The sequence below is a fragment of the Triticum aestivum genome, chromosome 7A (genome assembly GCF_018294505.1).
Source record: "Triticum aestivum cultivar Chinese Spring chromosome 7A, IWGSC CS RefSeq v2.1, whole genome shotgun sequence".
NCBI classification, from domain to species: domain Eukaryota; kingdom Viridiplantae; phylum Streptophyta; class Magnoliopsida; order Poales; family Poaceae; genus Triticum; species Triticum aestivum.
In genome coordinates, this window is record NC_057812.1 from 612,433,043 (window position 1) to 612,458,939 (window position 25,897).

General features: G+C 49.0%; 1 protein-coding gene across 2 annotated transcripts; it reads right to left on the minus strand.

The window, feature by feature from the left end:
- Window positions 1–14,403: 14,403 nt before the first annotated feature.
- LOC123148621 (L-arabinokinase) lies at window positions 14,404–23,134 on the minus strand. Of its 2 annotated transcripts, XM_044568083.1 has the most exons (28): window positions 22,920–23,134; window positions 22,612–22,788; window positions 22,441–22,524; window positions 22,256–22,332; window positions 21,864–21,930; window positions 21,597–21,654; window positions 21,446–21,513; window positions 21,301–21,363; window positions 20,867–20,920; window positions 20,680–20,782; window positions 20,476–20,585; window positions 20,258–20,377; window positions 19,741–19,797; window positions 19,245–19,408; window positions 18,999–19,158; window positions 18,266–18,349; window positions 17,766–17,888; window positions 17,429–17,559; window positions 17,269–17,350; window positions 16,970–17,057; window positions 16,820–16,863; window positions 16,652–16,747; window positions 16,476–16,552; window positions 16,182–16,382; window positions 15,930–16,095; window positions 15,604–15,675; window positions 15,236–15,439; window positions 14,404–15,025 (listed from the first exon to the last, which is right to left on the minus strand). In XM_044568083.1, the coding sequence occupies exons 1-28, from the start codon at window positions 23,019–23,021 to the stop codon at window positions 14,897–14,899; spliced, it is 2,961 nt and encodes a 986-aa protein (XP_044424018.1). In that variant the 5' UTR covers window positions 23,022–23,134; the 3' UTR covers window positions 14,404–14,896. The 2 variants fall into 2 exon arrangements, with proteins under 2 accessions (XP_044424018.1, XP_044424020.1); XM_044568085.1 differs by lacking the exons at window positions 22,612–22,788; window positions 22,920–23,134 and having other exon boundaries at window positions 21,868–21,930; window positions 22,441–22,505.
- Between the last annotated feature and the right edge of the window lie 2,763 nt (window positions 23,135–25,897).

Sequence of the window (25,897 nt, forward strand, 5' to 3'; positions counted from 1 at the left end):
TTGATCATATCTACTATATGATTCACGCTCGACCTTTCGGTCTCCGTGTTCAGAGGCCATATCTGTTATATGCTAGGCTCGTCAAGTTTAACCTGAGTATTCCGCGTGTGCAACTGTTTTGCACCCGTTGTATTTGAACGTAGAGCGTATCACACCCGATCATCACGTGGTGTCTCAGCACGAAGAACTTTCACAACGGTGCATACTCAGGGAGAACACTTCTTGATAATTAGTGAGAGATCATCTTATAAAGCTACCGTCAAACTAAGCAAAATAAGATGTATAAAAGATAAACATCACATGCAATCAAAATATGTGACATGATATGGCCATCATCATCTTGTGCCTTTGATCTCCATCTGCAAAGCATCGTCATGATCTCCATCGTCACCGGCATGACACCATGATCTCCATCATCTTGATCTATATCAATGTGTCGTCACATGGTTGTCTCGCCAACAATTGCTCTTGCAACTATTGCTATCGCATAGCGATAAAGTAAAGCAATTATTTGGTGCTTGCATCTTATGCAATAGAGAGATAACCATAAGGCTTTTGCCAGTTGCCGATAACTTCAACAAAACATGATCATCTCATACAACAACTTATATCTCATCATGTCTTGACCATATCACATCACAACATGCCCTGCAAAAACAAGTTAGACGTCCTCTACTTTGTTGTTGCAAGTTTTACGTGGCTGCTACGGGCTGAGCAAGAACCGTTCTTACCTACGCATCAAAACCATAATGATAGTTTGTCAAGTTGGTGTTGTTTTAACCTTCGCAAGGACAGAGCGTAGCCACACTCGGTTCAACTAAAGTTGGAGAAACTAACACCCGCCAGCCACCTGTGTGCAAAGCACGTCGGTAAAACCAGTCTCGCGTAAGCGTACGCGTAATGTCGGTCCGGGCCGCTTCATCCAACAATACCGCTGAACCAAAGTATGACATGCTGGTAAGCAGTATGACTTATATCGCCTACAACTCACTTGTGTTCTACTCGTGCATATGACATCTACGCATAAAACCTAGCTCTAATGCCACTGTTGGGGAACGTAGTAATTTCAAAAAATTCCTACGCACACGCAAGATCATGGTGATGCATAACAACGAGAGGGGAGAGTGTTGTCTACGTACCCTCGTAGACCGTTCGCAGAAGCGTTATATCAACGCGGTTGATGTAGTCGTACGTCTTCACGATCCGACCGATCCAAGTACCGAAAGCACGGCACCTCTGAGTTCTGCAGATGTTCGGCTCGGTGAAGTCCTCGCCTTCTCGATCCAGCAAGAGGGGTGAAGTAGTAGATGAGTTCCGGCAGCATGACGGCGTGGTGACGGTGTTGGTGAAGAACAATCTCCGCAGGGCTTCGCCTAAGCACTACGAAAACTAGGACGGACGATAAACAAGAGGGGACGGGGTTGCCGGCACACGGCTTTGTGTTTCTTGATGTGTCTTGGGTGCTAGACCTACCCCTCTATTTATATGTTGAGCCTTGGGGTCGAAACTTGGAGTAAAAGCCTCCACAAAGTCGGTTTCACCCGAAAGGCAAGAGTCATTCTCGGACTCCAGGGCCAGACGCCAGGGTTCCCGGCATCTGGACCCAGACGCCAGGGACCCTGGCGTCTGGCCCCTGGACTCTGCAAAACTTCCTTTTGCGCTTTCCAAAAACCTTGTGGGCTTTCCCCTTTGGCCCAAATAAAGTGTTCTCGTACCCAAACATTTCGGGAAACATCCGGAACCCCTTCTGGTGATTTCCGGAACCCTTTCGGTGACCAAACACTATTATCCCATATATCAAACTTTATCTCCGGACCATTCTAGAGTTCCTCGTCATGTCCGTGATCTCATCCCGGACTCTAAACAACATTCGGTCATCAACATACATAACTCATATAGTACTATATCATCAACGAACGTTAAGCGTGCGGACCCTACAGGTTCGAGAATTATGTAGACATGACCGAGACACCTCTCTGGTCAATAACCAATAGCGGGACCTGGATGCCCATATTGCCTCCTACATATTCTACGAAGATCTTTATCGGTCAGACCGCATAGCAACATACGTTGTTCCCTTTGTCATCGGTATGTTACTTGCCCGAGATTCGATCGTCGGTATCTCAATACCTAGTTCAATCTCGTTACCGGCAAGTCTCTTTACTCGTTCCATAATACATCATCCTGCAACTAACTCATTAGTTGCAATGCTTGCAAGGCTTAGGTGATGTTCATTACCGAGAGGGCCCAGAGATACCTCTCCGACAATCGAAGTGACAAATCCTAATCTCGAAATACGCCAACCCAACAAGTACCTTCGGAGACGCCTGTAGAGCACCTTTATAATCACCCAGTTACGTTGTGACGTTTGGTAGCACACAAAGTGTTCCTCCGGTAAACGGGAGTTACATAATCTCAAAGTCATAGGAACATGTATAAGTCATGAAGAAAGCAATAGCAACAAACTAAACGATCAAGTGCTAAGCTAACGGAATGGGTCAAGTCAATCACATCATTCTCCTAATGATGTGATCCCGTTAATCAAATGACAACTCATGTCTATGGTTAGGAAACATAACCTTGTTTGATCAACGAGCTAGTCAAGTAGAGGCATACTAGTGATACTCTGTTTGTCTATGTATTCACACATGTATTATGTTTCCGATTAATACAATTCTAGCATGAATAATAAACATTTATCATGATATAAGGAAATAAATAATAACTTTATTATTGCCTATAGGGTGTATTTCCTTCACTGCAGATATCTCATCCTCAGGGCACACCGGATGAGCAAGACCCCGGGTTGGCATAGACCCTGGTTGCCCAGGGGGCGCCGGACATCGCTCAGGTCGGACCAACACTTAGAGAAGCACTGGCCCGGGGGGGGGGGTTAAAATAAAGATGACCCTTGAGTCTGCAGAACCCAAGGGAAGGTGATAGGTTGTTAGTGCAAATGTAAAACCAAGGTTGGGCCTTGCTGGAGGAGTTTTAATCAAGGCGAACTGTCAAGGGGTTCCCATTATAACCCAACCGTGTAAGGAATGCAAAATCAAGGAACATAACACCGGTATGACAGAAACTAGGGCGGCAAGAGTGGAGCAAAACACCAGGCATAAGGCCGAGCCTTCCACCCTTTACCAAGTATATAGATGCATTAATTAAATAAGAGATATTGCGATATCCCAACAAAATCCATGTTCCAACATGGAACAAACTTCATCTTCACCTGCAACTAACAACGTTATAAGAGGGGCTAAGCAAAGCGGCAACAGAGCCAAACAACGGTTTGCTAGGACAAGATGGGTTAGAGGCTTGACATAGAAATATGAGAGGCATGATAAAGCAAATGGTAGGTATCGCGGCATAGCAAAAGAGCGAGCAACTAGCAAGCAAAGATAGAAGTGATTTCGAGGGTATGATCATCTTGCCTGCAAAGTTCTCCGAGTTGACGAAAGCTTGATCTCCGTAAGCGTACTCAACGGGTACCTCGAACGCAAACTCGTCTCCCGGCTCTACCCAAGGCAAGAACACAAGCAAAGGAAACCACAATCAACCACGCGCAATGCGCAAGCAACATGATGCAAAACTTGGCATGATACGCGCGATGTGATATGCAATGCATATGCAAGCTCCGGAAGGAAAATATTGAATCAGGCCTCAACTTGGCAAACCAAGTGCGCCGTTGGAAAGATGAGTTGATTTTGGTAGAAATCGATATAAAGATCACCGGAATCGGATGCACGGTTTGCAAAAGGCAAGCAAAACAATAATGGCACAATTCTGCGATTAACAGCACGATGCCCTCTAGAATGCAACAAGAAACTAAGCTACTGCACTCCAACATAGAAACAAAGAATATGACAGTGATCTACTCAAGATGCTTGACAAAAAGATGAACACTGAGCTACGGATAAAACACACAATAGTAGGTTCAAACAAGCATGGCAAAAGGGCAAAAGATAACAGCATCACAGACTTAGTGAAAATACTAACATGTGAGGAATTAACATCAGGAAGCAATGTTTAGAGCAAGATTACAACATGCTACAGGAACAGAACATAGCAAACAAAGGCATGGCATGAAACTACTCAAAGCATATAACAAAAGTCCCTTACTGACCATAAGCCAAAAAGGATCATAAGATGTGATGGCACCCATGTAAACATAACAAGTTTCGTTAATAGATTCAGACTTAGCAGAAAACTGGACATGGCAAAAACAGAGTTATGAAGGCATGTTTGCAAGCTGGATGCACTCAACACAAGGCATTGCATGACAAGCTAAGCATACTACCAGCAATAAGACATGATCAAGAAGCTAACCATGGCAAGAACAATCTCATAGCATGCTTGGATCAACTACAACAACCTTGGCAAAACTGATTAACACGTAAACAATCTCCCAGGAACATTTTATAGCAAAAGTAGAGCAAGATTGAGTCATGCTAGGGTACTCCATAAATGCAAACAGGGACATGGATGGATAGAGCACAACCATATGCTCAAATCATCCTTACTGAACATACTCAAAAGAAGCATGGATCTCTCTGTAGCAACATGAATACATGGCATAAAAATAACAGCAAGGAAATGACTTAGTGAAATTCTAAGTCCCTGAAATCAGCAATACCACGAGAGCTACTTTGCATGCATGTGCTAGTCACCACATTGATCACAAAAATACATGGCATACACCCCTATAAAGATGGCATGACATAGCCCAAAACACATGTAGATATCATGCCCATAGGAATCACACAATAATCATGGCAAAAATGACAAATGCTCATAAAATGCTAAGTAACAGGAACTAACATTTTATAGCACTCTTGCATCAACAATTTGGGCATCAAGATGGACTCAAACGAGAATGGCACAATGGAACAAAATGAAGAGGACATACAGATGAACATTTAGACAAATCATGCACGCAAAACGAAGCTATGGATGAGGAGTTATGATGCGATGAACATGAGCACAAAATGTCACAGACTTAGGGACTTAGCAGAAAAACAGGTGAGCGTAGAATAGTTAAAATGTGCATCGGGCGAAGATCTGGGGCTTGCTCACCCATGGGCTCGGCCCAGGTCGTGCAGAGGAGGAAGCGGGCCAGCTAGCTGGGCCGGAGGGATGCGGTGGCCCACGGGAGAACGAACGAGGCCCGAGACGGCGCTCGTCCTCCTCCTCCCGCTCGAACAGGAGAGAGACGCCCATGGCAGGGGCGGCAGCGGTGCATAGGAACTCCGGCGAGGGCTGCGAAGGCCGGGGACGCGCGGGAGGCGCCGGAAACGGGTAGATCGGTGGCGGGGCATCCGAATCTGGAGCGGAGGTGACATGCTCCGGCGATGGCGGGGCGGCGCACCTGCGAGAGAGGAGTTCATGGGTGAGATCCGGCCGGGGAGAGGAGAAGGAAGGCGCGACGGGCGCGGTGTAGGAGCTTGCCGACGGCGGGGAGCTCGACAGCAGGACGGCGGCCCAGGCGCACGGCGGCGGAGATGCCCGCGGGCGGCGGTGAAGGCGGCCGGCGAGGCGCGCTGCAGTGCGGCGGGGACGGGCGCCGCGCGCGGCGTGGCTCGGGCCCGGCACGGGTGCAGGCGGGTCGGCCGTGGGCCTCGCGGGCCGCGGCAGCAGAGGGCGGCGCTAGGACATGTGGCGCGCGACGATTGGGCCTGGGACGAGGCGGACATGTCCGGGCAGCGGGGATTTTTGTCCGGCGGCGCGAGGGGAAGAAGTCTAGGGTTCATCCGCGAATTTTCGGGGGGAGGTGCAAATATATAGGTAGAGGGAGCTAGGAGAGTCCAAATGGAGTGCGGTTTTCGGCCACGCGATCGTGATTGAACGACCGAGAGGATGGATGAGGTTGGATGGGTTTTGGGCCACTTGAAGGGGTGTTGGGTTGCAACACACATGAGGCCTTTACGGTTCCTCGGTTAACCGTTGGAGTATCAAACGGACTCCAAATGGCACGAAACTTGACAGGCGGTCTACCGGTGGTAAACCAAGGCCGCTTAGCAAATCTCGGTCCAATCCGAGGATGTTTAACACCTGCACACAAAAAGAGGCAAAAGGGGGGTGCCGAATGACATAGGAGTGCCGGAGTGCAAAACGGACAGCGGGGAAAATGCTCGGATGCATGAGACGAACACGTATGCAAATGCGATGCACATGATGACATGATATGAAATGCATGACACGCAAACAAATGACATGGCAACGACAGCGAATAACTGGAAGACACCTGGCGCAACGGTCTCGGGGCGTTACAACACTCCACCACTACGAGAGGATCTCGTCCCGAGATCTAGGATGGCACCGGAGGGAAAACGGAAGAGAAAGAGAAGAGGTAAAAACTAAGTTGCTTCTTTGACAAACGAGTGAAACCAAAGAACCTTGAAAGGTTAAAACATGTTCGAGAAAAGAATACAACGGAGATGAACAAAGTTGAAAACATTCCGTTAGAAAAGAGAAACAAGGAAGACCAAGTTCGGACAGCACTCCGGTTGAAAAGAGATGCAAGACTTGATAAGGCGAAAAGAACTAGAGCAGAGGACGCAACACTCCGGTAAAAAGGATAAGCACGAAAAGAACACGATCCTCACAACTTGAGATGATGAGAGAAAAGAGCAACATCACAATGCCTCCGGAACGAATGAGAGAATGGAATGGAATGAACGGAGGAGAAAACAATATCTTCTACCTCAAATGAGCTTGAAAAACATCTTTAGGATAAGGGTCGAACGGAGTTGTTGGAAAAAACCACCAACGAAAAGTGTAAGCTTGTTGTGGACTTATGGAAACATCTCAAATTCTTGAGGTGAAATTCTGGCACTAACGAAACAATAGATTGGATTGATATCAACAAGGAAACGAGAGACTTATTCCACCGGGAGGATAAATGAAGAACTTGGATCATTTATAAGCACCATAAATAGCAACAATTCTTAGGGAAAGCTTTAGGTGAAATATAACCCAAAATAACTCCAATGAAGAGAATGATTGGTTGAAAAGATGTCTTGAGCGAAGAGAAAATGATGGATTTAGATATGTCACTCTTGGAAACTTGTGAATCATGAAACACGAAGGGAAATTATCAACAATGACATAACACCACTTCAAAAGATAATTTAGAAAGAATTGCACTCCGAATTGCAAGATGAAGAATGCTAAAAAGAATCTTGATGAACATTTCGAGAATGGATTAAGTCCTTGATGAACCATCATATAGAACCTCCATGAAGAACTCCGGTAATAAAAGAATGATCAAATGAAAGGAAAGAGAAGTTGAAAACACAAGATGAATCCTTGCAATGATTTAGATGAATCTTCGTGAAGATGAGAGCTTGGAACTCCGGGAAAAGAAAAGATGAAACAAATGAAACCGAGAATTTGATGAGCCTCCGGAATAAGAAATTGAGTTTACTTGATGAAACAAGAATAATAATTACATTATGCTTATCCTTCATCAATTTAAATTGATGACAAGCAACAGATTTGACATACTACTTATTCTCGTAGAAAAGATTAAGATAGATATCGCGCCAACTTGGGAAGGTTTTCAACGATCCACCGGTAAGATTAAAACAACGAATAAATTGACATGATAATGAAGAAAAAGAAATCTTGAATGGACCACCGTAAGAATTGAATAAGAAAGTAGCAAAAGCACAAATCACCGAGAAGAATTGGAAAATGAATGAAGATTTTTTTTCTCGAGAAAACGCAAAGGACCTTTGCATTTCATTTCATGGAAAAGGTAGACCAATCCTCCTAGGAGGTGAGCAGTACAGAGAAAAGCACAAAATCAGTGGACATCCCAGGTTGTGGGCAGAACAACCCGAAGTCCCTGGGCTCCTGCTTCAGCCCAACACCTGGCCTCGTCCTTGATCCTAACCACTAGTGATTCGATGGATGGCGTGGCGTTGTCGAAGACACAGGCGTTCCTGTGCTTCCAGAGCATCCAGGGCACAAGAAGCGCGATGGATTTGAGGGCCTTCCGATGCACCGGCGGCGCGAGCTCTTTCGCGCCCAGCCACCACTCCGTGACTGTGTGCTCCTGATCGGGGATTTGGACCGGAATAATCAACCAATCAAGGACAATGTGCCAGGTCTGACGTGCAAAGGGGCAGGTCAGCAGCAGGTGCTGGATAGTTTCCACGGCCTGGTCGCAAAGGAGGCATCGAGGGTGATGCTGCAAGCCACGTCGCGCGAGCCTCTCAGCAGTCCAGCAGCGATCCTGGTCGGCGAGCCAATGGAAAATTTTTACCCGTGGAGGCGCCCAACTCTTCCATACCAACTTCCAAGAATGGCACCGCGTGGATCCCTGGAAACTGGCTGCATAACATGAGTGCGCCGAGTAGGTGCCATTGGTGGTCCACCTCCAGAGCAGGCGATCCGGCTCGTTCGTCAGGATGGTGTGGCACACAGCCTGCCATAGCAGTAAGTATTGTCCGATCTCGTGCAGACCCAAGACCCCTTGAATATCATGTGCCCAAGAGTTACCCGCCAGCCCTTCAGCCACCGTCCTGGCCTTGCGTCGATGTTTGGGAATGCATTGGTGGAGTAGGGGAGCTATCTCACCTACAGACTGCCCGCCAATCCAGCGATCTTCCCAAAAAAGTGTCGTCGAGCCACTTCCAATGATCATGGTAGTGGAGGCAAAGAAGAGCGCGCGCTCCTCGTGAGAGAACTGCAGATCGAGACCTTGCCAGGCACGGTCTGGATCGACGCGGGTGAACCAGAGCCATCGCAATCGTAGCGCGAGGCCAGCGCGCTCCAGGTCTCGGACTCCCAGCCCACCATACGCGATAGGACGGCACACACGGCTCCAGTTGACATGGCAATGGCCACCGTTGGCCACGGCCCGCCCAGCCCACAAGAAGCCTCGCTGGATCTTCGCCAATTGTTTGAGCGTCTTCTTCGGGGGAGCGAACGCGAGCAGCTGGTGCACTGGTATTGCGTTGAGGACCGATTTGACAAGGGCAAGACGCCCGGCTTTGTTCATGAGCCACACCTTCCAGGTAGGAAGCCGGGCAGCCACCATATCAACGAGGGGCTGCAACTGGGCGGCGGAAGGCCGTCGCGTCGACAACGGGATGCCCAGATAAGTGATGGGGAGCTGCACCACCGGGCAACCCAATTGGGCGATCACCTCTTGTCCCTGCATGTCACCGTGCAGGACGGTGGCAGAGCTCTTCGCATAGTTAACCAGCAGCCCGCTCGCTTTGCCGAACAGGGTCAAGATACCCTTGATGGCAGCAGTGTCCTCGGCGTGGCATGACAGAATAGCATCACATCGTCAGCATAGAGGGAGATCGCCGCGATTGGGCGTCGGGGGTGCAACTGCTGCAGAATGCCGGCATCGAGCGCTCGGCGCATCAACCGCCCAAGCGTGTCCACAGCGAGAACGAACAGCTGGGGGGACATGGAGTCGCCTTGGCGCAGGCCACAACGGTGCCAGATCGGGGGGCCTGGCCCGCCGTTCATCATGACACGGGTGCTGGACGTCGAAAGCAAGATCGCAAGCCATTCCCGAAATCTGTCCCCGAACCCATATTGGCGCAAAACCTCAAAGAGGAATGGCCAAGATATGGAGTCAAAGGCGCGCGTGAGGGCGAGCTTGAGCATGATCCGCGGAGCTCCGAGTTGGTGCAGCAATTTGAGAGATTGCCTCACGAGGATGAAGTTATCATGGAGGCTCCGGCCGGTGATGAACGCGTTCTGGTTGCGACTGACCAGGCTATCCAATCTGGGGGCAAGCCGCAGAGACAGGACCTTGGTGAATATCTTGGCCACGATATGGATCAAGCAGATCGGGCGGTAGTCGCGGAGCTGCTGGGCGTCGGCGCGCTTGGGCAGAAGGGTCATGAGGGCTTGGTTGAGCTTGCCAAAGCCACGGCCCCGCATCTCGAACAGTTGCTGGAAGACATCCATAAGGTCCTGTCGAACGATGGTCTAGCAAGCTCGCAGGAACTCCGCAGTGAAGCCGTCAGGCCCAGGTGCCTTGCGAGCGGGGAGGCGCTTGATCGCGTCCCAAACCTCCTCCACGCTGAAGGGAGCGTCCAGGCTCGCCAGATCACAAGGCTCAATGAGCCCCTCCAGGTTGAGCGTAAGGTCGCGGTCGGCGGCCGTGCCCAGGATCTCGCCAAAGTGCTCGAAAGAAGCCTGCGCCATCGCGTCCTGGTCGGTGAGCGTGTGCCCATCCACGGCCAGGCTGAAGATTCGATTCTTCTAACGGCGAAAGGAGCATTGCCGATGGAAGAATCCCGTGCTAGCGTCGCCGTCCTTGAGCGTGGCGATGCGGGCGCGCTGCCTGGCGATGGTGCGCTCCAACGAAGCGAGGCAGAGGTATGAGACCTTGAGGCGCTTTCGCAGCCAATCCTCCTCCGGAGTGAGAGCTCGATCCTCCTGGGCCTTGTCAAAGCGCGATATGAGCTCACGAGAAATGGCCAACTTGTCGCGAATACTGCCTGTCTTCTTGGCACTCCAGCTTGTGAGCCTGCGCGCCGTGGCCTGGAAGTGCAACATCAATCGATGGAAGGGGTCAGGGTCATGGACCGAGCCCCAAGCTACAGCCACCGTGTCGTGGAACCCATCAAGCCTCAACCAGAAGTCCTCAAAATGAAAACGTCTATGCGCCGTGAGCATGGGGGAGCAGTCCAGCAGCAGGGGGGAGTGGTCCGAGATGACCGACGCAAGGCAGCGAAGGTGACATTCGCCATGAGCATCCTCCCAGTCCGAGGTGCAGAGCACACGATCCAGGTGCACAAGAGTGGGAGGGGACTGCTCGTTCGACCACGTGAAGCGACGCCCGTTGAGGTAGACCTCCTTAAGCGCAAGGTCATTGACGAGGCGACGGAATCTGCCCATCATACGACGATTTAAGTTACCGTTGTTCTTGTCCACGTCGCGCAGGATGAGGTTGAAGTCTCCGCAAAGCATCCAAGGCCCGGGACAGGCCGCACGAATCTCCCGCAGCTCAAGCATGAATGTAATTTTGTCCACGTCGTCCTGGGGTCCATACACTACAGAGAGCCACCAAGGGATGCCCGAGGCCGTGGCCACTTTGGCCGAGAGGGCATTCGTGGTGAACAACGGGTCCGTGATAGTCACGACCCTGCTCTTCCAAGCCAGTAAGATGCCGCCCCGCGTGCCAAGAGCCGGGAGGTATGTGTAGTCATCAAACTCTGAACCAAGGGTGTCAAGAACAACAGACGAACAAAGCAACTCCATCTTAGTTTCCTGCAAGCACACAATGGAGGCAGCGGTGGTATCCAACAGCGAGCGAATGGCGGTGCGCTGGCTCCGCGAATTCAGGCCGCGCACATTCCATACAGCAATCTTAAGGCCGTGATCCATGGAAAGTGGATCGACGGGGAGCGGGCAGGAGCCGCCTAGGATGTGCAGGCGACCTCGACATGTGCTGGCACGATCGGCGGGCAGGATAGGCATGCTGGGATCTCGCGGTCGACCAACGCGGCCATGGCCTTGAGCACCTGGAGCGGGATGGGCATCGCAAACATGCCATCGTAGGCCTTCATCTCGGCGGGGGTTATCTTCTGATTTGTCCCAAGGATCCCCAGGGTGCGCAGGATTTGGACCTGCGCACGTCTCTCGGCGGTGGGTGGCGCCGCCGCCGGGCGGGCAGTGGCAGCCGAGCGGCCGCGACGGGGGGAGAAGTTCAGGGGCCTGCGCGGCCTCCTCCCAGGCGTCGGCAGGGCCGCATCGATGTGCTTGGTGGCGGCGGCCAGAAATTCCCCCAACGTTAGGGAGCTTGGCGCAGCGGGACGGGCGCGGGAACGGCGCATGGTGATCGGCGGGGATGCGAAGCGCTCGGCAGCAGGCAGATTCGTCCCCAGTTGGGCCCTCGCAGGTGTGTGGGCCTCCAAGTTGAGTCCCGTTGCGGTGATCGGGCTTTGTGGCCTCTGCAGAATAGTCACCTGGGGCGAGAGCCCAGTGTCCTCAATGGGCTGGGCCTGGGGCGGTAGAGAGACCTTGGCCTGGGGGGACGAGGTGGGGCGCTCCTCTCCTCCACCCACGACGCGCGCATGGGGCCCGGAGGACCGGTCAGCGGGGACAGGGCCGTCGTCGGGTGGGGGTGCAGGCGAGACGCCGCTTTGCCCCGACAAGCAGGCCGGCACAGGCTGTGAGGCTGGTCCCACGCGCATATCGGGCAAATCCCGACAATTCCTCGGATCAGGAGCATCAGAACCAGGGCCCATACAATCCTCCTCGGGGGCATCCGATGGTGTGAGATTCAAATCTCGGGATCCTTCCGGAGTGTTCTCCGCGAATGGGGGCGTGCCACTTGGTCCGTGGCCTGGCTCCACGCTGGGGATTGGAGCAGCCGAGGGGCCAGGCGGGGGGCCACCGACAGGCGTCCTTCGCGCATCTCCGTCATCTCCTACAGCAACAGAGGCCCTGCCCGCCTGGGCCACCGCCAAAGCTTGCTTTGGCTTTCTTTTGCGCCTCCCTTTTCTGGCGCGGCCACGCATGTTGGTGGGGCCATGCTGATCGCGCTGCTGCTCCAGCTGACCACGCTGCCCAGGCAAGGACTCTATGGCGCAGCCGCGACGGTGTACGGACGGCGGCGCAACCGCGGAGGGCGGCGCGGGCCATGCAGACGCGACGGACAAACCGTCGGTGCGCGCAGCGCAGTTCCCAACCCGCCACCCCAGGGAGTCGACGGCCATGCCATCAGCCCGGCCGGCCGGCGGCGCCTCCGAGCATCGACGCTTGCGGCCGCGGCGACGCGCACGGCCAGGGCCCCTGCCACGAGCAGGGCCGTCGCCATCACCGGCGCCACCGCCGGCCGGTCCGTCGCCAGCGCCAGCACGGGGAGCTGGGGCGCCGATCCTCTCCGCACGGGCCAGCGCGATGGAAATCGGGTAGGTGAGGGTCCGGATGGCAGGCGCCTCCGAGCCCACGCGCGCGGGGATCTGTTCCACGATTTCCAGGATGGCGGCGCGGCGGATGTTGGCAGGATCATGCGTGCGCCCCGCCAGCCGGAAGACGGCCAAATCAGCCCTAGAACGCGTGCCGGGGTGGAGTCTCTCAATCCAGTAGCTCTCCCCAAGAATATGCTCAGCCGTCGAGAGGTGCCATGCCTGAGCGGGGATGCCCCGGAGCTCAAGCTCGACGCGGTGCTCGAACTGGCCGGAGCCCGCATGAGCTAGCTTGCTCCAGGGTCGCACGGAGAGGGAGAACCGCGGGGAGCGGATGAAGTGATCACCGTTGAGGCGATCCATGGTCGAGCGCGAGTTGAAGAGGATCAGAAAATCTTCGGGGTGATGGACGTGAACTGTGAAGTCACCGTCGACGAGCTCGAGGGAGGAGATGAGCACGTCGGCGACCTCGGCAGCGGACACGGGTGGCCTATTGCCAGTAATGGAGGCCACCATCGCGCGGGTGAGAACCACCTCGGCCTCCTCCATCTCAACCGAGTGCGACATGATGCCCCGCACCGGTGCGGGGGCGGGAGCCAAGGGAGCGCGGACCACCGGAGCAGCAGGTGGTGGCGGCGACGGCGTTGTGGCCCGAGGCGCAGCCCCGCGAACAGCAGGGCCCGAGCGGCCGGAGTCGGCCCGGGAGTCTTCCCGGCGCCGGGCGTCGCAGGCGCGCGACTCGTGGCCGGACTCGAGGCAGCGGCGGCAGCGGACGTCGTTGGTGCAGTCCCGCACCCGATGACGGTGGTCCAAACAGCGGAAGCAGAGGCCGGCGACCTCCTCCGGCGAGGGGCTGCGTCGTCGGGGCTGAGGAGGGGAAGGCACGGCCTCCTGGCGAGGGCGGCGGCGGCGATTCCGACGCCGCGGAAGCTGGTAGCCTTCCGCGTCGACCTGGACGCCGCCAGGGGCGCGGAAAACCTCGGAGCGGGGGCCGAGGCGACTCGCGGCAGGCTGCCTAGCTGTGGCAGCGGCATGAGCGGGGGTTGGGAGCGCATGCGGCGTGGGGGCGGCCGGCGGGGAGCGTGCGACATCGCTGTACGAGCGCGTCGAGGACTCGCCCTCCGAGTCGGACCAGCGGCCGCCAAGGGACACGCGGTCGTCGGAGGGGGTCGCCCGGCGGTCGGCAGGGTCAGCACTAGGGGTCGCCATGGCCTCGGGGAGGGGGGTGGGGGGAGGGGGGAGGTGGAAGGGCTACCGGCGGGGATTCACCGGCGGCTGGGACGAAGCGGGCGGGGGAGCTAGGAGGAGCGGGGCGGGTGGGGAGCGCTCCTCATCTCTGCTCCTCAATAACAAGTTAGTTCAAATGAATGAAGATACTTGTTAGGATTTAGATACAAGTGAACGAAGAGATTATCAACTGATTAGAGGATGTTTGAGCGATGCACCGGTAAGTTTTAAGAATAAGAGCTGAAAGCTGAGAATGAATAAACTCAAAATGATGGCCTTCGGAGAATCAAACTGAAAAAAAATCTTGAATTACTCCAGATAGGTTAAAAGAATTCTTACAATCAAAACAATCCGACAACGGCATTATACCTTTTATAAACTACTAGGAAAAAAACTCCGTGATACTCAGCTTATTCACCCTGCCCCGTTACGCCTTATAAAAGAACTAGGAAAAAAACATTTTTTTTGTCCCCAGTGAAGATTTAACCTATTTAGTGGTGGTGAATCATACAGCAAGTTGGCTTTCATATTTAAAAACTGTTGGATTCCTATCTTGTGCTATATATGTATTCATGGCATTCGCGGCTGAAGCACAAATGTCATGGCAACGCAACGAACTGTGCTACAGAAAACGTGCTCGAGAAAGAGCTTATTATTATTCACGCTGCAGTCCCACATACACAATGAATTGCTGCTTCACATGTTCTGTGTTCAATCAATTCAGCAGCCTGACCTCTCAACAAACCTGACTTCACCGGGCACAGTGGATTGGAAAGCCGACCACTTCATTCGGGGATTGTCAACTTGGGACGCCGCCGTCGGATCTTCAGGTAACCAAACTTGCCGGCGCCTGGAGACGACCCGTCGAAGACGATCGGTAGGTATCCCGTGGCCGCCTTGTACCTTTGCTGAATCTGAAAAAATGTCCAAGGGCAAAGTTATTGTCCCACCCACACAAAGTAAAAAACAACTGCAGCCCAATGGACCGCACGGTGCATTCCGAAACAGAATCGGTACTGCCAAAGTGCGACACAAGGGAGTAAACATTTGGGGGAAGCTACTAAATTGACCGTAGCTCGCAACATGGTGAAGCCATCAACATACTAGTATACGAACTTAATTACCTCGGCGATCTCTTCAGCGCTTTGGAGGCAGTTCTTCCCAATAACACAGACGGAGCCACCAGACCCTCCACCCGTAATCTTCGCACCGTACAGATTAGGACCTCCATTTTCCGGCGTCTTTCTGTGCTGCATTTCTTGCACTAGATTAACCAGCCTCTCTGTGCCGTCAGAACCAAGCCCGCATGCATTGTAGCTGTAGTGGCACTGCCAAGTGTCAACAATGGGATGTGAAAACAATGTCAGAATTATGGAACACAGTGAAGGGTTAATCCTAAAGTCCAGTGGGAAAAAAAATGAGACAGAATCATCATTTTTGTGGACGAAACGTACATCGTAACAAAATAGGTGATTAGGAGATTCAAATTCACCTGGTACATAAGTTCTCCAAGGGCTGACAATTGCTCATCTGTATTAGCTGCTGTTAATAATGCTTTGAAGGTCTACGTGCCAGAAAATAGAAGAATGTCAACAATAAAATAAACAAAACTATTTTTTTCAGTAAAGAGAAATCAAATGAATGATCATTGCTTGGAGAAAGAGATTTTGGTTCTTCTCTTTGGGATAATTTACATTATTGTGGCACTTATGATGATACCAGAAAAATTGCAACCGCTGCCATGACAGCATGCTGGGAAAACAATGAAAATTTCCAAACATAGTGCAGAAAGAAAACAATCTGGTGAAAATATCGAACCTCAACTCTGAAGTTTTCATATATGGGATGTCTAGTGGGCGCCTTCACACTGTAAGATCTTTTTGGATCAATCACCGTTACCATGTCATCGTGGTCTCCATATTTCTCTAAAAATGCACCTCCAGTGATGGTCTCCGGAATATCTTTTGAATAAGCAGCTTCATATCTGAAATTCAGATCTTATCATAACTACTATACATGCAATGTCCAGAAAGAATCATGTTTTTGCGAACTAAGTAAAGGAAGTGTGACCTGTGAGGTGGCAGCTTGCACAAATACTCCATGGAAGCTTCAGACTTCAGTACATCCCTTCCCTTTTCTTTATAATCATCAGACTGAGCAGGGGCATCTGAAGTTGAGGATACTGATACTAAGTCGGATGCTGCACACTTAATCATCTTTCGTCCCATATAAGTGCCTACCCTTACAGATCCATAATCTCCCCCACCGACACTGTTATCTCAAGACATGACAGAATACTGCAATCAGATGCAATTCGCCCAACCACAAAAGTTCTGTCAAAGCTCAACGAGGAAAAAAAACTACCTATGTCGTATACCAGAGTCTAGACCCCAAAATCGAATATGAGATGGAATCATAACCAATTCCTTCACTTCTGCAGGCTGCACCAAAACTGTGATTGAACAATACAGAAGTAACATGGTTTCGAATGGAGTTAAGATAAATCAACCAACTTGTGGAATCTAATAAAGACTACTAACCTGGCACACCATTGCAAGGAGTTTGTTAGCTTCTCCACAAGCAGATGCCATTTGGTCCATGACCCCACATGGAGCTCCAACAACATGATTCTCAACCTGAAAAATCGTAGAACTATAACGCACTTGCCAGATTCTATTCTTGCAACCAGAATTTTGTTCAGATCATACCTTTTGACAAAGCAAAGCAAGATCCCTTGGAGTAATGTTTAAACCTGCAGGCAACAAAATAAAATAGAAAAAAAATTAGGAGATTCTAAAAAGGTTAGTCCAATAGAAGGCAGGATTAGGGTAAAATGTAGCTATGGGCAATCAACAAACCATAGGCAGCTGAAATAGCAGACATCGTGGCAACCTCCACTGACGCAGAAGAAGAAACACCTTTGCCTTCTGGCACAGCAGAAGAAACCTACAGTTTCAGGGCAGAAACTAAATAAGAACTGATTGCGTAAAACACATAACATAACCGTTATCATGTGTCCAAGAGAAGAAACACGATCAACTAGTATGACACTGTGATTTCGCACAGTCCCCTAAATAGAGCGTTTAAAATCATTTTTGTTGAAAACAAAAATTAACATGCACATTAATGGAGGACAAGGAGAAGCTTATGTGCTTACCAGAATGCTCATGCTGTCAGTGAACTGGACGCCTAGCTCAGTCATCAAGATTAAAATTGTTCCGGAGACATAAGCAGCCCATCTGATATCGGATATAATTGGGAAATATGTGAATATAATTGATCACTCAGAATTTCTGTATAAAAATAAAGACACTAACTTTTGTGATGGGTCCTGGCAGAAAAACTCTCTGGCTTTTTCATACGATATTGGTTTGTCACCATCCATAAAATCGGACAGGTCCATATCGAAAGTTGGTGCACGATTACTCAATTCAGAACCAAATGAAACCTGCAAAATAATGATATACATAAGATAATGCACTTTCACCAGTTCTATCAGAGTTATAAAAGTACAAATTGGGCAAAATGGACATTTTTATCATACAAACAATATAAGGTATACTTATGTTCTGCAGATAACTAAAGAAAATAATGGTAGCGAATCTTGAGAATTAATGACAATAAAAAATATTTGAACAATTGAGTAGAACATACAATTTGTACCACAGGTACCACCCCTGTGTTCTCAAGCTGTCTTGCTTGTACATGCTTCCATAGCTTCTGCTTGCTAGGATGGTTTCTCTGAACAGCAACATGGCAGGCTTCCCGAAGAGGCATCTACTAATGGCATCAAAATTTTCCATCACAACTAACTAAAATATGACTTGACAAGAACAATACTGCATTTATTTCCAAAATTCTATCTAATTATCTGTGAACTGAAGAAAGTTCATGACAAGTCAGCGGTTTACTGAAAATATAGCATATATGGGGAACGATGGAATTCTGAGTTTTTGCACAGCATACAGAACTTAAAGATGCACAATCTGAGCAGAAATCATTTTATGACTAGAGGAAAAAAGTTGCTTGTTTCAGGCGCAACAGATGTTACTGGTAGTCAGGGGACTAAGTTATTTGTAAGAGTAAGTACCATGATATTATCTAACGTAAAATCAGATAGATAACTGCCATTTTTCACCTGTAATTGAGCATACCTGCAAAACAAGACTTCCTGAATAGTCTGCAATGCCACCCATGACATCTAACCTTCCAGGCGCCCTTGCTACATATATTTCCCTCTGCAAAGGAATGAATTAAGAGAAAAACAATTATAAGAAACCAATCATTTGTTGGGCTTGGGCATTTCAAATAACTAACTTCAGGTGTCAACCTAACATAACATACGAACAAGCCAGTAAGACTAATTAGGAATCAAGTTTCCTCCTATAAAAGCTTGACAAAGTCATATATATGCGTGGATAGAATACGAGTGAACAAAGATAAATTTGAGAAAAAGAAAGATCAACGAAAGAAATAGGATTGTTGGCAAAACAAAGAGCAACGGTTGCTATTTAGTTAACATGGTAAAATTTGTGGTCAACAACGTGAATAGAAATTTCCCGGAATAATATATGCAAAGTATCTATCTGACAATTTCCCGTTGAGTTGCTTTATGACAAAACCTGAATCCAGCATGGAAAGTTAGCTCTACGTGGTCTGTGCAAACTAATTAGAAATGAGCCATGGCTCACATTGGTTGAACCAAATAGTATGCGAGGATAATAAATTAGCAATTTTCAAAATGGAACTAGAGCATAGGCAAAAGTTGGCTTATTTCTGAAATCCAGGAAGATATTATCTGAATGTACAAGGTCAGCAGCAGCAACATGTGGTTCATACGGTGGTATAGTTCACTAAAATTAACACAAAGCACTGAAAGATTAGTACCTCCCAGTCAAAGAGCACGGATGCAGCAGTTCTTTCTCGGGATTGCACCTCAGAATCCTTCAATTCATTTCCAGTAAGTCCAGATAAGCTCTTCAAAAAGGCCATGGTATCTGTTAATCCTTGCAAGTCCCCATGGAGTATCTCAAAGTCTTCACAGCATCTGCCAGAACCAAATTTGGTACGTCAGTAAAAGAAATTTATCATTGGAAAACCACAAACATATGAAAAACACCAGGATAAACTCACGATTCTGCCGTTTTGATCTTTTCAGTATTTTCTATGATTGGATGGGCACCAATTTCTGTGCCATTAAGAGAATACCAGTCAGGAATTCCTACATCTTTCCCAGGAGTCCTTTGTAGTTGATATCCTAACACTATTGCATCTTGCAATCGTCTTGCTCCATTAAACTGTAAATGCACATAAAATAGGTTGATCGGCTAACACTAAAACAGGGTTTCTGAAATGTTGCTTACAACTCCAATCTCGTTTATAAAATAAAAGAAAACAGAAAACATGTGCTCGATATGTGATGAGTTTACTTGCAGCACAGCATAGGTTTCTACCTTCCCAGGGAAAAATGTTTCCATATGAAGCATGGAAACTAGAGAATTTGGGATGAAGACAGAAGCAGTTGCATATATTGAGTGGAACAGTGGGCACGGAAATATCTCTATCATAATCACATATTTAAATAGTGTGAATCTCACTGATCAGTCAACAGTCGTCCAGAATGACTCACTTTGTCAGAAGCACACTTCTTTCCAACAGCAATGTCCTGAAGGATCCGAGCAGCCACCTGCATGGACAGGTATTAGCTCATTACAAATATTATGAATTTCAATAGTCGAAGCCTTCTTTATGATATAGTTGATTTAGTGAACTAATAATCTATCTTTTGGAACATACATGAGGATTATGCTGGTAGTGTCATAATGATGTACTGCAGCTAACTGTTAATCTTCAAAGGTTCTAATACAATTGACTGCAAGCTGCAACATGCCATAGCCCAATGGAGGGGCACGTTATCTCTCTGGCTGATGATAAGAGTTCAATTCTCATCAACCACAGGCCGGATGGGTTATTTTTTGTGGATTTCTAGTACAATTTTGAGGATTGGAAACCATGACATGTGTGTTGTGAAATTTTAGAGTCTCCAAATACAATTGGCAGCATAAATAGTTTTAAATCCTGACAAGCTAGGATGCAGTTATGCAAAAAAAAAAAGATCCCTATTAGAGAGCATTCAGGGAAATTACTTGGCCACCATTTGTTGGGCCATCATAGGAAGGTTGAAGTGTGAGAGCACGGAGTAGATATGGTTTCCAGTGCCCAGCAAGGAAATCCCTTCTAATCATCTCAATGCTGCTTTGGTGGTGCTGAAACAAAGTGAGAGAGAGGACGTCAAATTAAGGCATTTTCAGCACAGCTATACTAACTTACCCCAAGAATATTGTGATGGTAAGAAATGTTCAACCTCAAGCAAATTCCGCAGAAATGGCTCCTCGTTAAAATAATCTCTGCGAACGAACACAAATGGTAGTTTGTATGCCAAAGCTTCACTTGCCGTTCCATACCCAATTTTTCCTATATAAAACTGGGGTGAGTATCTTCGAAGAGTTCCTTTTTAAATAATACTCTACCTAGCATTCAACAGTGAATATGTAATGCTTTATTTTACCTAGCATACAGTCAGATGCAGCCATAACATCTGGTGTGTAAGTATCTTTCTCAAGCTTAATGAAGTTTGGAGGAACCTCTTGAGAATCAGATGTACCACAGACCTTTTATGAAGAGATTACCAAGTTAAGATCAGCAAGAGGCACAGTTGTTGCAGGAATAGAACTCCATTGCAGAAAGAAACATACCAAACAGATCCAGCCATCAGGCAGCCATTCTTGCTTCAGTTTCCATCCTGCTGGCTGGGGATAACATCACATTGATTTCATTTGATATGTGAGTATGTAATTGTAGGACCATTCAATACAGAAGATAGCCGGCTTCCAACAAAGCATGGTATGCGATTATATGAAGAACAATGTTCACACATGCATTTTTTCTTGTGAACATCAGTGTATAGTGTATTTTAAGGATTTACTGTTGCAGGAAAATTGGTTCAAAATGATGTATGTGTATTAATGCGTAATGGAATTACAATTTCAAATAATTGCACAATACATCAAACTGATTGGTTAGCCTATTTTTTATTGAATACCCCGAGCACTTCTAATTTTTGTCTCTGAGGGTGTGTATGTGTTACCCTTTACAGCAGAGAGTAGTGAAACATGTCTCTTAAGCTCACCTGTCCACCAAAATTAAAAATGACCACCTTAGTGCTCTCCGCAATTCCAAGGTCCTTCCTGACCTAATAGATCAAAAATAAGAATTAGAAAACAGAGTGGTGCTCAAGCCTGTGGCATATCTTTCTTCAGCAGAAGGACACCAACCTCAGATCTGGATTTGCGCAACCCTCTTACCACCAAAGGCACATCAGTGACATCACGGAAAGCCGGCACTAGAGTGAAATGTTCAGTTCTGATGAATATTCAGAAGTCGGGCATAGACGTTTACAAGAAAAAGAAGTGCAATTGCACGTACTAGGGCAATATCCAGGTAGTCGAAGTAAGGTCTCACAATTGGAATAATCCTCTGCTATCTGTAAATGTTTATGAGATAGTCACATTGAGGAGGTAAAAGTGCCAATGAGCATACGCAAAAAGGGACAGTGTTAAAGACAGCAGCAGAGAGTTGGAACGTACAACATAGAATCAAGAATTGTAATCTGAAGGTCCAAATTCGAAATTTTGAACACTTTGAAAGATACAAATAAGGTAATACAATGATGTGGGAAATAGGGAAAGGGACCTGCCAGACAATAGATCGGTGATGATACCCAGCTGCCATGATGTATTCTGCATATATGGAGTCCCAACTGCAAATTGTGCGTGGCGAAATAAAATACCAACTTTTGATACATTTGTTATTTATTCCTAATGCAAGTGTAAGTTGAGATTGTTCAAAGAGTCAACATGCAGACAGATAACATCGCCGCGCCAACAGAGACTAGAAAAACAGCTCCACATGATTGTGTAAGGCCGATGATTGCAGCAGAAACAGAGAGGGTTAACTCGTGAGAAATGTTGATAGGTCTAGCAGGACACCGTATAGCATGAGAGGCAAGGTAGAGCAAAATGGTACTGGTATAATAATAGTTTCAGGCAATGCAGCAGAAACAGAGAAGGGAAATAAAAGCTCACCTAAAATTCCCAATGCACACCGAGCGGATACCGGCATCTGCGGCCGCCCTGCACACCACAGGAACAACATCCGAGACCTATCCCACAACAGCATTCACTTCATAGTTCATACATTGCAGCCATGGCCGAGAGGAATCAATTTTGAATATGGACTGAATGATAGCACAGCAGAGCAGCAGTAGTACCACTAGGTCTGCCTTGACGGAGCGCAGCCACTCCGCCTCAGTCCTCAGGATCGACTCGCGGGGCACCACGGCGGTCTGATGGTACTGCATTTCCGCAACCACGCAGCCAGTCAGTCAGAGTGTCAGACGCAGGCCAACGGCGTAGGTTGTGAGGAAATTTCGATGCGGAACCTTCTCGAGGGTGGCGAGGGGATCGACGGTGAGGGGGTCGGACTGGACGGCGCCGCAGTCGAGCAAGACCTTGCGGACGTGGAGGCCGGGGGAGCGCAGCTCGGCGGTGAAGACGAACTCCGGCACCGCCGTGGAAACGTGCACCTCGTGCCCCGCCGCGATCAGGTGCCGCACCACCTGCGAGTTGCCAGGCGCGCCACGGCCACGCGCACAAATAGAGTCAAATTCTCCGGCGAAACGGGCGAGTCGGGATCGTGGTGGCCGAAATGGCTGAGGAGGAGAGTGGAGGGGAGGGGAAGGGGCGGGACCTCGATGGCGCGGGTGGCGTGGCCGAAGCCGTGGCCGGTGAGGTAGAAGGCGAAGACCAGGCGACGCTCCGGCCCGTCGTCGGCGCCTCCGGCGGTCGACATTGCCGGTGAACTGGCAGGGAGCTCTGGATCCACCCGAGTGGGATGGGCCGCGTCGGCTGTTGCTTAAAGCGTAACTAACCGGAGAGACCGAGTCCACACTCCACAGCGCGACTACGCACAACTTCGCTCTCGACCGACGACCTGTCAACCTCTTCAATCAAAATTCTACCACTACTACCCCTCAAATCTACATTAATTGTCGACCCTCAACAAAATCTACATTAATTGTCACTGATTTAGTATCACTTTTGCTAAAGCACATCTAAATGTGCCAATTTCAAACACCTTTGACTAGTCAAAGGTACTGCATTTACTAGTCAAAGTACTATTCCCTCTGTTCACTTTTATAAGACCTCAAAGACATTTCAGACAATATGCAAAACAGCCCATTTTAAGCTGTCTGAAACGACTTATAAAAGTGGACGGAGGGAGTAGTAAATGAGTGACAATTATTAATACAGTTTTGCTAAAGTACATCTAGATGTGGCACTTATTAATATTAAAAGAGCAATAAATACGGTTAGGCAAGTGACGTCTTATAAATATGCGAATATTAAGCTCAAGCTTAAATCCAATATGTACTAATAAAAAACAATTTTATTTAATTTTTTGGTGGGAATTTTATTTAATTATTTGAAAAGGTGGTTAACCTGTCCTTTACATCAATTGATGCACATGAAAAGGCGACCCGCAAATTTCCTCTCGCGTCCGTCCGCGGACAGGGATGCGGGAGGCCGCCATCCAACTATGCCCGCATACATTTCAAACACCTTATAAATCACCCAGATGAAATTCATGCAAACACGGTCGGATATCATATAAACATGATGGATTTCATAGAAATCAGACAAAAACGGTTACATTTTGGACATTAACTAAAAACGATACAAGACTAGATAAAACTAGTCTACTGCGGGCGCCGGCGGATATCCATTCTGACGACATGGATACCTTTGACTAGTCTATTGCCGGCCGCGACGGATCCCCATTGCCGTCTCCATGTCCAGCAGGCGTGAGCCCTATGCTTCAGCGCAAAGGGTGTCTCGCTTCCCCACCTCTTAGCTGAGTGGAAAAACGAAGACTAATGCTTCAGTTGGAAGGGAAGGATCCCTACGCTGCACTGTCCAAAGTTGGTTTTTAGGTAAGGGGCGATGGTGGCCGACGAGATGGCAAGACACAGGTTGTGTACACCAGTGTCGCCTTGGCGGTGGCCTTCATGGTACCCAAGCGAAGGCGGCCTCCCATGTTCTACTTCTCGTTGACAATGGCGATGGGCGTGGACGTGTTGGGCACCACCTTGTCAATGTCTGTGCAGCCGACTTCTTTCTCTGCCAGCAGCACGGGGCTAGGCGCACGTTGATGGTAGATGGTGCGGTCGCATGCATGGGAGGCGCGGTACGACGCGGCGTCGTTCACGATAGTGACGATGCCCATGCCGTCGTGCTCCCCCATGCTGACCTGGAGCAACTCGTTCGCGAGCTGGCTTGGAGCGGCGAGTTGCTGAACCACGTGCCAGCTTGGGGCGACAACTTGCTCCGTCGGGCTAGGTGAGGGAGGTGGGGCAGCGAGCTGCCTCGCTCATATTCGGCGGGGCACCCAACTGGCTTTCATGCCAGAGAACTGCTCTTCCTGCTCGTCGGATGCCATTCAAAGGGTGGATAAAAGTGGAGGAAGACAAGGTGGGGAGCGGCAAAGTGGTGCGATTCTTGCCCGGCATCTGACCTCCTACAAATAGCCGACGGATTGGAGGAGCTTGCCCAACACTTTGTTTAATGGCAACCTGCTCGTGAACGAATGTGTGGCTGAAGTAGGTTTCTCGGCTTCCACACGGGTTTAATGAAGGTGTTTGAATGCGGTGACGAGGCATGTTCAGCCGGATGTGCAGCAGGCGGAGCCCTCGGCCGGTGTGCCGCTTCAATGGTGGAGGTAGTGAGAGGTCGCATCTGCCCTGAGTCATCTTCAATGAGCAGTACCGCGATGTACAGCAGCATGAATGCGGGCAGCTGGCGCAGGGCAAAAACACGTGCGGGTGAGGAAGGAGGGGGTTTGGGTGGGCCAGGTTGGTCAGAAGCGGGCGCAGTTGCTGTCCGGGTGCCCGCAAGCCCCCCCCCCCCTCACACGTTTATCTTCACTTTGCGGGAGAAATTACATTCGGACTGCCATGCGGATCGATACAGGCCCGCGTTGGATAGCTTTCGCGGTTCGAACATCGTGGATTGAGTGTATGCGGGCGATTTGAGGGTCAGCATTAGAGATGCCCTTATTCACCACACTTGTCACACAACATTTCCTTGCATTCTTCACATGCCTACAAACAGTATTTTTAGGAGAACATGTGTAATATAAAGGAATCTCCAACGGCAACCCGCAAATTTCCTCCCGCATCCGTCTGCGGATAGGGGGGTCCAGTTGAAGGAAATATGCCCTAGAGACAATAATAAAGTTATTATTTATTTCCTTATTTCATGATAAATGTTTATTATTCATGCTAGAATTGTATTAACCGGAAACTTAGTACATGTGTGAATACATAGACAAAACAAAGTGTCCCTAGTATGCCTCTACTTGACTAGTTCGTTTATCAAAGATGGTTATGTTTCCTAACCATAGACATGTGTTGTCATTTGATGAACGAGATCACATCATTAGGAGAATGATGTGATGGACAAGACCCATTCGTTAGCTTAGCATTATGATCGTTATAGTTTCATTGGTACTGCTTTCTTCATGACTTATACATGTTCCTCGGACTATGAGATTATGCAACTCCCGAATACCGGAGGAATACCTTGTGTTCTATCAAACGTCACAACGTAACTGGATGATTATAAAGATGCTCTACAGGTGTCTCTGATGATGTTTGTTGATTTGGCATA